At 34.0% G+C, this 14,984-nt stretch overlaps 1 protein-coding gene and 2 long non-coding RNA genes across 3 annotated transcripts; 1 reads left to right on the top strand and 2 right to left on the bottom strand.

The window, feature by feature from the left end:
- Positions 1-2,912: 2,912 nt before the first annotated feature.
- Positions 2,913-3,524, bottom strand: LOC124447234 (nuclear factor interleukin-3-regulated protein-like). Its single transcript, XM_046998124.1, has one exon. The coding sequence runs from the start codon at positions 3,522-3,524 to the stop codon at positions 2,913-2,915; it is 612 nt and encodes a 203-aa protein (XP_046854080.1).
- Positions 3,525-6,844: 3,320 nt separating this feature from the next.
- LOC124445507 lies at positions 6,845-13,171 on the top strand. Its single transcript, XR_006948179.1, has 4 exons — positions 6,845-7,139; positions 9,780-9,931; positions 10,689-12,165; positions 12,930-13,171. It is a non-coding gene; the product is annotated as an uncharacterized LOC124445507 (long non-coding RNA).
- On the bottom strand, positions 9,145-10,183 carry LOC124445510. The gene is made up of 2 exons (XR_006948182.1): positions 10,003-10,183; positions 9,145-9,586 (listed from the first exon to the last, which is right to left on the bottom strand). It is a non-coding gene; the product is annotated as an uncharacterized LOC124445510 (long non-coding RNA).
- Positions 13,172-14,984: the final 1,813 nt, after the last annotated feature.

Here is a 14,984-nt window from a genome sequence, read left to right as displayed (position 1 = left end):
ATTGTATTAAATTACTTTGTATGACAGCACAGAATGGAAGGGGAAACATATAAATGAAGCTAGGTTAAGGAGAATACAGTTATAAGTGTCAACAGAGTGTTTACGCTTATATATATGAGAAGGCTTTCGTGAATTATTAGCTTGTAATTGTCAGAGAAAAAAGAAAGGGTTGAGAAGACATTAAAATCGGTAGAGTGAGATGTGTTTCACATATGAGAAAGAATAGCAGCTAGTGGTAGACAAGAAGGTTTTCTTGTTAAGGGAGAGATTCCCAAGTGTTCTGATACTCTGGTTTGCAACTGACGTGTGGTTTAACCCACATACAGCGTGGAACAGCGTCGAAACTTAAATGAGAGATGTTTAGAAGAGCAAAAATAAAAAAACAAACGTTGATAGGAAAGACAGCAGTGCCGAGTCAAGTGATTTGAGTGCAAATCTAGATACAGTGTAAGCCAATAAGCCCTCACCTAAATAATTGCATGTCATTGTATCTGAAAATGTCTTAAGTTAAAAACAAATGCCATCATTAAAAAAAACGTTTTAGTTCTAATATACTGCCGTAATGGCCGCATATTAAAAATCATATGTCAGACTATCATATTCATTATGAAAATTAGATTAGATTTCTGCTTCTTGTGAAGCAAAAAAGCCGATGACCCTGACCATCAAAAATATGTATTTTACCGTATGTCAAAACAGATATTTTTAATGGTATTTTACTTTTGTTGTGGTCGAAGACTCGAAGATCCGTCTTGGTGTAGGTTTCTAGCGTAAAAACAAACGTTGTTGAATGAGGCGTTGAAGATGTTTGCTCGACGACATAATTGGCAAGTAATTGTTTCAACGCGTAATAGAAGTATTTTTGAAAATGTGCTTCGAGTGGCAATCATAGTGACGCGCGTATATTCTAATATGTTGGTTTAAATACGTACTCTAAAATTTTTCGTTCGACTTCGTGTCCTTTCGAATAACGCTTACAACTGTCTTGCCTCAAAAAGTGTCAGGTCACAGTATAGACACAAACAGTAGTCCCACTCTATAGAATTTTTTGTGTAGCGCAGATCCTATAGCGCATGTGATTAGCATAGTGGCCGCCAGTCAATTGCTTTTTTTGGCAATAGGAGGGCAGATAAGGCTGGCCGCAGCCAGTAATCTAATTAAATCTAATTAAAGGGGCAAGTGCCAACAAGAGTTCTTAATACCTACTTTTCTTTTCAAAATTGAGTTACAATGCATTGGAGAACATATACAATTTATATCCCAAGAAGATTAATATAAAAAATCTGATCACGTCGTCTCTAACGGTATTTATGAAATATTTAATGGCTCTCGCTTATCAAAAATGAAATAATTCCTTTGATTTCAGGGCTCATTCATATCAAAATTACTGCTTTAATAATGCTTTCATAATCTCTAAATATAATTGGGAAGAGAAAATTGGTTTTTCTTCCTAAATCTACTAATTATACTCTTGTGACTATTTACAAAGAAGATATTCCTTCAAGAAACACTTTGTCTCCACTGTGGTCCACGTAAATTACGTTGGCAGGTGTTGCGTAATCATTTTCTTAAATTCCATGGAAGAAAATGCTGAGTGAACAGTTGATCCAATCACAAATTTGCTATACTCCAAAATCTATGACTAGATTATGGTTATTGCTACATGAATTCATGGTAGACAAGCAATTTTAAGTGCAATGCATCGCATTCCAACAAATATAACTGAGAGGACTACCTATAAACTATATGATCTCATTTTAGTGCTGCACATAGCAAGCTGCAAGGACACCGTTATTGTTTACTAGTGGACTCATACAGTATACATTTGAAATAAAAGCATGTTTAATCGATTGCTTTTTCAGTGAGTTGAGCAGCAACAATTCGAAATAATACATCACAGTAATAAAATTTTTAAGCTTTAAAATACTTAACTCTGGGAAAATAGATCTGCATGGAATGATACTCTTCCGCATCTGTCACTTGTCGTGTGCACCCTTTTCAATACCTTCTTTCCTTCTATAGTCTATATACCGAAACTATACCTCTTAGTTATCATTTCCATAAAGGAATGTTTAAGTGTTTCATTGCATACTGCATGTCAATTCAAATATATCATAATCATAAGCAAATGATCGACTTTTCATTACTTGATTTCAAGTGTATGAACTCTGCTGACTCATATGTACTTGTGTTTGCATGAGAAATAATATGATTTTTGAAGTGCCTATTCGTTGTTGCGTGAAATTTACTCATGTTTCTGAGTAAATTATATGATTTAGATTGGTGAAGTTTACCGCGTTCTTTCACCAATTATGGAGATTTGTTAGACTTTTTCCGTACGCTGCCGGTACGATATTTCCGATATCTTGTTCTTGAAGTGATAGAAAATCCCCGGGTGTAAAGGGCAAATCCTTTTCCGTCTTGAAAATTTGTTCGTTGCATATATTTACTGTTTGCAAGTTTTTTTGTTTATAGAATGAGAATTTTGAATTACAATATTGGAAAAGATTCTGTCAAGCTGAAGTAAACCAATGTGTACTGTACGTCGTGTAAATGATGCTGGACATTGTATAGTACCTATTTCGCCGAAGCACGACTGCAGCATCGTCTACATACGGTGAGAAATTAAAAGAATGTCGAAAATAAGTGTGTTGTTATCTAACGTTGTTGTAAGTACATAATAAAAAGAACTTTAATCAACGCAATTTTTTTTATGAAGTGATTAAACAATCTCTCCCATTGATATTTGTTGAATTATATATATCTAATTAAAAATGTCATTGAAACTTTGCCGCTTTCTGTACTATGATAAAAAAAATAATGCAAATATGTACATAATAACATTAAGAATATAAATAGCCACGCACAATTCTCACCTTACTCGACATTCATACAAAAATCTTACAAATGAGCTAAATGAAATCAAGGTGTTCATGTGTCATAAGGCGTTCATTTAATAGTTCTACTTGGTTTTTCAGTTGATTTACTTGTGCTTGTAGATCGGATTTCTCCTGCTCTAATGTTTTTACTTTTTGCAACACTTCGATTTCCTTAAGTCTTCTTGCTTCGCGACTTTTCCTTGCCCTTTCCGTGTTTTGACAGCGTTTCTTCCAGTACGCGTCATCTTTCATCTCTTCCGGAATGGAGCGCTTGCGCGAGCGTTTTGAGATCGGCCTAGGATCATAGTTTATTCGTTTTTGCTTATAATTCCAGCTTAAATGTTCGTTGATATACAAGGTCTCATTTTTTGCTGTCGTTTTGTTGTTACCACCGCGAGTCTTCGGTTTGTACAAATCGCAAGTTCCCTGTTGATTGTTGTACGTGCATTGCTTGTTTAAATTGTCAAGCGTCTCCGGACAAATATCAAGTCCTTTGCACGCGTTAAATAGCGTCTCGATCTCGCTCTCCTTCATTGCTCCGAACATGTCAAGGTCAGCTTCACTGCCATCCAGGCTACCATCGGTGGAGTCGTTTGATTCGCTATAACCACACAGTTCTTTATCAATAAAGAAGAAATCTTCCATTTGTGCGTGATAACGATTGCGAGAATCTCACGACTTCTGTATGTAACGTGATGGTTTGTTGAACAAATGTTATTTGTAAGCTTCTACAAGTAAATTTCCCTCAATGACTTGTTGCTGTGCTTGTTCTCGGCAAGTTTATTTCTTACAATCAATCCTCTTGTGTCTTGAAGCGTATAAATTATTTTTGTAACCAATTGCAATGGACTCCTTTACCAAAGGTTACCTTGAATGGACAGTGGTCACTCGCAACTTCCTTCAGGTTTTCCAACCTCTCCTTAATCCTGTCGTTCTGAAATGCTCAGGGTTTGATGGTTACGTTCGCTTTTCAAGGTTTCTATATAGCATACTTAATGAGCATTTACAAAGAATGGCGTGGGCGACTACAATATAGGTATAAACATTTCTGCAAATGCAAATGTGTTTGTATTCCGTTTTCTTCAAACATAGACATATACGTGCGGACAGGTGATCTGACACAGTCGGATCCTTTCGAAACATTTCAATCGAAGAATAAGATCGACTAATCGAATCCCACTCGCTATTGCTGCTTTTCCCAGGTAGAATAGGGCGCCTATTCGATATTACGAGGTAACAAGGGTTTGCCAGGTGGAATAGAAAGATGTTGTAATTGTAAACAATGTCTGTTCTTGTTGAATGGGAAGTGTTAGCTATTTGGATACTTCAATGATCGTAAACAGTTCTACAGCAATCACAAGAAATCATCAGTTTATGTATTTGTACTTGCTGATCTGTAGGATCGTCTAAAGAAAACTTCGCTTGCTCAACACTCTATATCATTTCTTTAACTCGTGAACTTAACTTGGTAAAATGAAAGCGAACGGAAATGTGTTTGCGTGTTTTGCAAGTGCTCGACCTTGCAGTTTGTCGCAAATGATTTTCAGCGGAAACGAAAGAACATTTCGAAAAGCATCAATGGCTTCAATGATGCTCGTTAAATTTTAACCCCTCGGTGATGATTTTATCTGACTGCCATTAACTTTGGCAAAAGTGTCAAAAAATTTCTCAAAGTGCAAAAGTAGCCCTTTATTTTCGATGGACTAAAATTATTTAATGCAGCAAGCGTATATATGTGGGAAATTTCTTATTTTATGGCACGATCAATAAATAACCGTTGAACTAATAATTTAATCATTGCTAGTCAACTTGATTTGATGTTTCGCTAATTACCGCTCTTAGATTGTGATATTTCCTTTCTGGTGAAAGACATTTGTAAACGTTAAAAGATCGGTGAATATTAGTCTCAAAGAATTCTCCCAATGCGTCATTTTACAGATAAACGTTACACTTTGCGCTTAATGCAAACACAGAGATTATAGCGTGTTCAATGCGTGTGTTTAGAAAATCAGCTATTGTATAAACGCAACAAGCTTTTAAAGAAAAGAAGAAACAAGTTCTGCAATATTACAAACAAGGGCACGCGATCGATCATATCAAAATGCAACTGCATGAGTATTTCTTGGGATGGTTGTTCAGAGTCTTCAGACCTTTAACAAATCATCAAATATCTATTATAAAATTCAAGTGCCCACTTATATTATGACGCCCCGTCAAATGTTTGATAGTCTCGTGCTGTGCTATAGACTAACATTGCTTGGAAACAAGTAGGCAGAGCAATTGACGAATACAAAATTTGTTAAATGCTAAGTTTAATGTTTGGATACTTTTTCCCCACGCAAGTGTCGCATTTAAATTTTCTATATATAACCAGGAATATCACATTTCTGAAAGACAAAATTCGTTAAATTTAATTGTTTTAATATACTTTACCAATCCGATGTCATCCTACTTATTTTGATCAATGAAAGCCTTTTATTTTGGAACATAACCATTAAGGGTTTCATTTTACTTACATGTGACTTTCACGTGCACCTTTTAAGTGTGCAGTGCTCCAATTGCTCAGTTTTTCTATCGATGTTTGTACTCGTTCTGTGCATGTTGCATTAGATAAAAGCATGTTTTGTTTTGTGAGTTTGTTTTAGAACATTACAATAACGCTTTACGATCATTCATGATTATTGTAGGAAAACATTGCCTTTCAATTCCGAAATTTCAAATATACGTTCTTGTTCAAAATATGCTTTGCTGAAATGTGCAATGGGTAGCATATACACGGAAGGTTGACACTCTATTTGGTTGACGTTCTGATGTGACGTGTGTGCTTGGTTCATTGCTATCCCCTAATATAACACACCTGTACCACCAAATGAAACAACAAATGTCAAGCAGGATAGTTTTATGGTTTACAAGTAGCTATATTGATTTTTCATCATACTGCAAATATGTAGTGAATCTTTTGTATAGAAAGCCAGTGTAAGACATTTGTATAACTGGGCGGCAGAGTCTTAGGGATGTCTTTTCTTTCTGGGAAGCTAACATAAGATTCATATTGTGAAACTTAAGACTTTTCTTCCTATTACGTTGATTGCACTAACTCTATAAGCTACGAATTATGTCATTTCCTGTGCTAGGTTCCCCAACGATAAAATAGGCTACATCATTGTTTGATGACGATGTCCATTTTAGGCGTAAGTTGGGTTGCTATGATAAACTTGCGCAAATATCCGCCGGTGCTATCTTGATTATAGAGATTGCATCCTAACTGGCGCAGACAATACGCAATACGGGCTGTCTTAGACAGTTGTACTGTCTGAAACAACATATAAGGCTTTATATTCATGCTGTGTATGAGATTAGAGGTTTGGACATGAAGGTTAATATGACTCAAATATCTGCTATAAGTTTATTGTTTCAAATCTGAGTTGTATGTGTAAAATGTTAAAATATCCATAAGCTTTAATTTCGGAGAGTAAAACATCTGATGTAACGTGTGTTTTTTAGATAGCGTGTTCTATAGTTTCTTTTTAATAACATTAATATCACAGGGAGAATTTTCTTTTTGAAAGTCTCTTTTGAGATATTCCGGTAATTAAATCATCTACCCCCTCTAAATAATTGGTGAGAAATGTTCATGTTTGTCGGTCAATTGCTTACATTTTTGCTCTTGAAAAATTTTTATCGTCAAAGAACAAATCACGTGTCACGTGTAAGTTGAAGAACATCACGTGTTTGTGTGTATTTACGTTCTTGGTTTGCGTGATGAGGAACAGCCCTTTTTCCATGACATCAGAAATTATTAGGAGGAGTCTCTTTGATAGTTAGCTAGAGCTTGAGAGCTCTATCCAACTGGAAGTTTAAAGAAATTTCATTCTTTTTTTCTTTACGGAACAGCAGAAAACAAGGAAATAGAAATTCAACTAAGTTTAACCACATCCACGAGACTCTATAATTAATTTGTACGTAATATTTTAAACCACATTTTTATAAAATGCTCCTCTGTATTTTTGCCCAGGGAACCTGTGGATGAAGTAAATTGTTGTCAAGTGTACCAAATTAAAGATAAATCTACAGTCAATCAATTGAAAATGTTCGTGTGAAAACCCAACTAGCTACGTAGCTTGGATGCATTTGCGGATTTTCGTACTCACGTGTATTTGTGTGCTTCAGCTAGGATAATGGAAGATATAAAAAACAAACACTCTTTGTTGAATAATTTATTTCGCGCAGAAATCCAGGCGCTGACTTATTTCTCAATCGGTAAGCTTTTTCAAACATAAATCTAGATTCAATTATGTGTTTATATAAAAAACCAATGACGTACGATGCGTTTGCAGAATTTCGTTCTCACGTGTATTTGTGTGCTAGAAGATAGGATAAAGAAGATAAAAAAAACTAACACTCTTTGTTTAATAAATTGTTTCGTGCAGAAATCCAGGCGCTGACTTATTCCTCATTGCGGTAAGCTTTTTCAAAGCGCCCAATTTAGCTATGTAAATGTCAACAAAATTAACATATAATTGTAATAGTTTTCGTGTATAATCGTAGCTATTGGAGAATAAATTTCAGATGAATTCCTAATTATCATTTAGTGAGTCGTTTAACGCCGGCAGATCTCTATGTTTTAGTGTATTTTTCTGAAAACGAATAAAAAAAAGACGAGTGCTGTGCATTTAGCCAACACAGCAAAATGATGAGTTGGTGTAATTATATATTGTTGCAAAGGGAAGACAACAGATTTATGTCCAATTCTATGCGGAAAGCAAAAAAATAACACAATGGCTATGTTCCGCATTCACTTAGTATGTTTCAAGAAAATTAAACGATTATTCTTATTTAGAATCTTCATCTTGATGTTTGTGGATCGTCGGCAGTTTTAGACGTATAATTAAAATCAACTGCAACATAAAACATTTTCAGCATTAGACATTCTCCTCTTTAGTTGCAGACGTGCAATCCTATCATTATCAACAAGGCCCAGGAATGCTTTTTCAAACTGAAAAGAAAGCTAGCTATTTTCGATATTAAGCTACAAGTTTGGATGTATGGGAGACGACAAATGTCGAAAAAGCTAAAATTTCATTCACTAACATCTCCTCAGACATAAAGATGAAAGTAATTGTCGTTTACAAGAGATAGTTTGTAAAATGAGCACCCCTATACATCTGTATATACTTCAAACTTGGTTTTACAATAATGACTTTAGCTTTCAAATGCATAAAACTGATAAGACACATATAGATACTGAACTCAATGTACAAATAAATAGTTACGACACGCTCCGATATAATGTTACTAAGCTTGGGCAAATATCGACTTTCAGATTAATAAAAGCCTAGATCTGTTAATTATCTCGACCGCTATCTTAAAAAGTTCATTTTCAAAAAGTTTTTGCGAACAACTAATCAGCTTTTTCAAATTTGCAACAGAAATTGAAACATGTTATATCTGAAGTAGTGATGCAGTAAATTAAGTCTTCGTTTGTTTATGTTCTATGACCATACTCATGATTGTTCGCGAGCCATGATTTTCCGGAGCATGCGGTCGGTCTTGGCTTTTCCAGAAAAGATTGGCATAACATAAACGTTGTATATTTTATGAAGACTTATAAGATCAAACCTTGATATTATTTCGGTACATGAATGCACACCATGAATTCCACAATTGACAATTAACCTTTATCATTGAAAACTGTGGCTATAGAGTTAAGTACAAAAAGTTAATTTACTATTGTAAAAATAGCATGACAATATACGTGACTATGAACGCTTACAAGTATATGATTGTTCAATTAGTCGTGGGAGTCGGACTATCTAATTTGAGGCTCTCACGTAGCTACGAGCTGGGCTCATTTCTTGCGTAAGGTGCATGCCCTTATTATATTTTCCACCTTCAACAAATTACAATGGTATGTATTAAAAAAAAGCGAAATGTAGGATTAAGTTAATTTGTTTACGCGACTTGTCTAAATACATACATAGGTTGACTCATAAAGCCTAATGCCTTATTAACTCAATAGTTTTTATCTAAGTGACTGATAACGTTAAGTAAATTGTTGCTAACAATTTCTGGCATTATTTTAATTTCATTCACAATTGTTATATTTCCATGTTCACGAAAAATTCTTCTAGAATATATGTTTGAGTGCACCCTTGTCAAATTTTTTGCAAAGCACCCCAGAGTGCACCGGTCTTTTGAAACAATAAGCGTCAAACTAAAAGCATTTGGAATAGGAAGCGTACGTCATTTAAGTGACAAATGTACGTGATGAATTAAAAATTATATATATGTTGTTTTCGTGAGGCAACTTTGTTGTCTCTATTCAACTCGATTTTTAGAAGTTTGTGACTTCTGAGCGACTACGATATGTCAATTAATCCACATAGTTATATGTCAGTGCAAGATTATACTATGACAAAAGCAGATTATTTTTTATCATACTGCCAAATTGTAGTTAATCATTTCTATAGTCTATCGGTGTCAGTTGAATAGTAAGCCACTGACGAATCTTTATCTTATTTGTATAATCTAAGGCAAGGGATGTTTTGTCATTTCTGTTTTGTAAGTTGATTATAGTATTCATATTGCGAAACTCTGGGCTGTTCTTCTCATTACCATGATTACGCAGATCCGAAGAAGTCTTCTGAGGTCATTTCCTGCGCTTTGTTTTGCAACTATACACAATAACGAACTGCCCATTTATACCACTATAAACATAATATAACAAAATATGCATGTGTACAAATTAAACCCTGCATTCACTTTAACATATTGTAGTGTATTCCATTTATTCCAGAGGTTAATTATAAGGCTCACATATAGTTCTTAGAACACAATGTATTATGAAATACGCCGTTTAAACATGACAAAATGTTTTAAAAGAACCCACGTCTTCTACAGAAACTGCTGATATCTTAATTAGATTTAAGATGACCAATAGTTTAAAAACTTGGAAAATTTTGAAGTTTGATGGATTGCTCATGAACGCTCGTTGCAAAAATATAAGTAATGCCAGCACATACGAATCCTTGAAACTTATGGCGGAAAGTAAGGTATTTCATACATCACTGATTCAATAAAATTTATATATATGTATTTATACTTGTTCTTGGACTTAACATACTCATTTCTCGTGAACCCACGATTTTCTTGACATCCTTGTTCCAAAATTTTCTTCACAGGACTGACATACAGTTAATTTAACGGCATTGTACACAACATAAACATTTTGTAAAAGATTCATAGTATTTCTTTCGGTACTTGAAAACACACCGACAATGTCACTTCAATTTGTGACTATTGTGTCAAATGTCTATAGAATTATTTCTAAAAAGGTATTTTTTGTACCTAAATTAGAACGTAAAAGAGTGTGAATGAATGATACAATTTATAATTGATTATTTGTATTGTATATACTCGGGAGACTGACTTTAACTATTTGAATGTCTCAACAAGTGGTCTCGACACGCAAACTGCATGGGCTCATTCTCCTTTGTTGCAGTTGTGCAATCATTAGCAATTTTTATCTTTTCACTCTTTGAAAATAAATCCCTAAAACACCCAATCAAATATGATTGCTTATTTAACTTTTCTATACAAATATATGGATTTTCAACCCAGCTTTTTAACATTTCACTTCAATGTAGCTCCTTCAATATTCTTGCTGGGAAGTCTATGCCTTCTGGCGTCTTTCTTATTTGTACAATACGAAAGCCGAAAGTAAATTATGGATATATTCTAATTGTTGTTTTGACTTAGATTACTATACTGTTTTCACTATCACTAACACATGGGTGTTGTTTTTAAAAGGAGACGAACAACTGAAACAAGAAGTATCGTGCCAACTGTAGAAAGAAACGTCGAACTGAAAGAATGAGGAAATGCTTCTGTTCTTGCCATGGTGACGAACTAAGAATTAGGATTTGTTTTTGCCCAGGAATGCTTTTTCGAACTGAAAAGAAAACTAGCTATTTTCGATATTAAGCTACAATTTTGGATGTATGGGAGACGACAAATGTCGAAAAAGCTAAAATATCATTCACTAAGATCTCATCGGACATAAAGATGAAAGCCATTGTCGTTTACAAGAGATAGTTTGTAAAAAGAGCACCCATATACATCTGTATATACTTCAAACTTGGTTTTACAATAATGACTTTAGCTTTCAAATGCATAAGAGTGATAAGACACATATAGATACTGAACTCAATGTACAAATAAATAGTTACGACACGCTCCGATATAATGTTATTAAGCTTGGGCAAATATCGACTTTCAGATTAATAAAAGCCTAGATCTGTAAATTATCTCGACCGTTATCTTAAAAAGTTCATTTTCAAAAAGTTTTTGCGAACAACTAATCAGCTTTTTCAAATTTGGAACAGAAATTGAAGCATGTTATATCTGAAGTAGTGATGGAGTAAATTAAATCTTCATTTGTTCATGTTCTATGACCATACTCATGATTGCTCGCGAGCCATGATTTTCCGGAGCATGTGGTCGGTCTTGGCTTTTCCAGAAAAGATTGGCATAACATAAACGTTGTATATTTTATGAAGATTTATAAGACCAAACCTTGATATTATTTCGGTACTTGAATGCACACTATGAATACCGCAATTGACAATTAACCTTTATCATTGAAAACTGTGGCTATAGAGTTAAGTACAAAAAGTTAATTTACTATTGTAAAAATAGCATGACAATATACGTGACTATGAACGCTTACAAGTATATGATTGTTCAATTAGTCGTGGAGTCGGACTATCTAATTTGAGGCTCTCACGTAGCTACGAGCTGGGCTCATTTCTTGCGTAAGGTGCATGCCCTTATTTTATTTTCCACCTTCAACAAATTACAATGGTATGTATTAAAAAAAAAAGCGAAATGTAGGATTAAGTTAATTTGCTTACGCGACTTGTCTAAATACATACATAGGTTGATTCTTAAAGCCTAGCCGCAGCATTAAACCATTTAAATGTAGCAATTAGCTATAAGCTTATAAAGGTTAATGCCTTATTAACTCAATAGTTTTTATCTAAGTGACTGATAACCTTAAGTAAATTGTTGCTAACAATTTCTGGCATTATTTTAATTTCATTCCACATTGTTATGTTCATTCCACATGACAAAAGGTTTTAAAAGAACCCACGTCTTCTACAATAACTGTTGATATCTTAATTATAAAATTTTAAATTTTGAAGTTGGATGGATTGCTTTATGAACGCTCGTTGCAAAAATATAAGTAATGCCAGCACGTACGAATCCTTGAAACATATGACGGAAGGTGAAGTATTTTATACATCACTGATGCAATAAAATTTATATATATGTATTTATACTTGTTCTTGGACTTAACATACTCATTGCTCATGAACCCACGATTTTCTTGACATCCTTGTTCCAAAATTTTCTTCACAGGACTGACATACAGTTAATTTAACGGCGTTGTACACAACATAAGCATTTTGGAAAAAATTGATAGCATTTCTTTCGGTACTTGGAAACACACAGACAATGTCACTTCAATTTGTGACTATTGTGTCAAATGTCTATAGAATTATTTCTAAAAAGGTATTTTTTGTACCTAAATTAGAACGTAAAAAAGTGTGAATGAATGATAACAGTTTATAATTGATTATTTGTATTGTATATACTCGGGAGACTGACTTTAACTATTTGAATGTCTCAACAAGTGGTCTCGACACGCAAGCTGCATGGGCTCATTCTCCTTTGTTGCAGTTGTGCAATCTATTAGCAATTTTTATCTTTTCACTCTTTCAAAATAAACCCCTAAAACACCCAATCAAATATGATTGCTTATTTAACTTTTCTATACAAATATATGGATTTTCAACCCAGCTTTTTAACATTTCACTTCAATGTAGCTCCTTCAATATACTTGCTGGGAAGTCTATGCCTTCTGGCGTCTTTCTTATTTGTACAATACGAAAGCCGAAAGTAAATTATGAATATATTCTAATTGTTGTTTTGACTTAGATTACTATACTGTTTTAACTATCACTAACACATGGGTGTTGTTTTTAAAAGGAGACGAACAACTGAAACAAGAAGTATCGTGCCAACTGATAAAATAAACGTCGAACTGAAAGAATGAGGAAATGTTTCTGTTCTTGCCATGGTGACGAACGAAGAATTAGGATTTGTTTTTGTTGTTAGACAAACATGCAAGTCTGTTGCGCTGTTTTACTTTCTCTATTCAATACCTTTTTTAGAATTTCGTACTTCCGTAGACAACGCACCTCTATCATTAAAATTTACATGTATTCAAACATTTTGGTTGCTTGCCATGACAAGTGAAATATGTTGTTATGGCATAAGCTTTTGAAATTGCTAATTTGAAATGAAGCATTCCTACAGTCTACTAAAGAATAAGTTACAAGAGCTCCCGCTGTCCGTTGAATAGTAATCCACTGCACAAAACCCTATTCTTATTCATACATCCCTTAGATGTCAGTTCTGTCTTGATTGATATGTCATTTCATAACGATGATTACGTAAATCCGAAAAAGGTCATTTCCTGCGCTTTGTTGAGCAACAAAACAATAATCTATATTGCTGCCTGAAACTAAGCTTCAAACTTACCACTTATTTATACTATGCCGTATCTTAAGGATCGAAACAGGAGCTGTACTTTACCTTGAATTTTTAAGTTATCAGTAGTTTTTATTTTTAGACTAAATATTAGACATAATACTATGTGGTAACTTGATGTATCTTATACCGACGTGAATGGCATGTATCTCTTTGTCAGTTGTCAGTTCTTAGACTTCTTTTTGCTAATATTACATTTATTATTGGGAGAAAGGATCGAGAATCTCTTCTTTGTGAAAGATTCTTTTACATTCAAACTAAGTGGTAAAAGAGTTTTGTATTTGCTGATCAATTTTAATCTCACGTTTTTGCTTCAGAGCTGCTGAAGCAGTTCTCACGTGTAAGGGGAAAATATATCGTGATTAAATAGGATCACATAATTGGCTGCTAAAGGAAGATTAAAGTTTAAGGTTTGGTCTTCAATCTGGAATATTGGGAAACGCAATATTGTTAGAGCAAGTCAATTCAAAAAAAGAAATTGTTTCAATTAAAACTTTAGTCGTAATTCCAAATCTTTTAGAGAATGAGTCTTTTCATAATCATCATTTATTTAGAATATTTACAGAGACTATATATTGACAAGCCTCAACCAACTTTCTTACATAAGCAACATCACATGTGAATTATCGTCAATAACATTTTCACATTATTATCAGTGACGCTAGCAGGATCTTAATTTGGAGGGCGCAAAACACCCCAAATTACCACTGACGTTTTCAAATTTCGTATATAAAGACCTTGGAAATCAGCCCCCCCCGTTGTCGGTACCACTGATTATTATGAAATGCTACTTATTAACTTTGCCCAATCAACTTTTGGATAAGGTAAAGTTAAAGTGTAGACAAATGCTCTTAATTAAAGATAAATTCATCGTCAATGTGTGTTCAATGTTCATATGAAAACCAATTAAACTCCGATATAGTTGAAGAACTTTGCGCGCTCAGGCATATTTGTGTGCTGAACATAAGATCCATGATAAAAAAACAATTCTCTTTGTATCGCAGAAATTTGTTGATCTCCTTCAGCAAATTAGTTTGCACTCAGATAAAGGAACTTCGATACTTGTAAACAATCTTCAATGACTTTACAGTTTCATCGAATAACAACTGTACCTGTCTCAAACCAACTCTCATTCTGAATAACTAGTTTAACCCATATTTATACAAATGGTTTCGTCACGTATGAAATGATAACTTTCGTGCAAATGACATCAAAATATGAGTTAGTAGATTACATGCTAATAATTGGGAAACTATAAGTACATACTTGTTTATCATTTTAAGTAAAATGAAACTACAATTATAACACGCAAATACAACTTAATAAAACACGCCTTAATTTTATCGAGCAATTAAAGAATAAATTGATACATTAGTAACAGATTGCACCACTTTGTTCAATAATCTGTTTCGTGCAGAAATCTACGCGTTCGCAGATGTATAATTGTAAAGTTAAGATAACTCCTCATACCGACCGTGTTCATTAAATGCA

The sequence above is a fragment of the Xenia sp. Carnegie-2017 genome, unplaced genomic scaffold, assembly GCF_021976095.1.
Source record: "Xenia sp. Carnegie-2017 unplaced genomic scaffold, XeniaSp_v1 HiC_scaffold_22, whole genome shotgun sequence".
NCBI lineage: Eukaryota > Metazoa > Cnidaria > Anthozoa > Malacalcyonacea > Xeniidae > Xenia > Xenia sp. Carnegie-2017.
The sequence above is the reverse complement of the archived record's forward strand: the minus strand, read 5'-3'. Positions and strand labels throughout refer to the sequence as shown.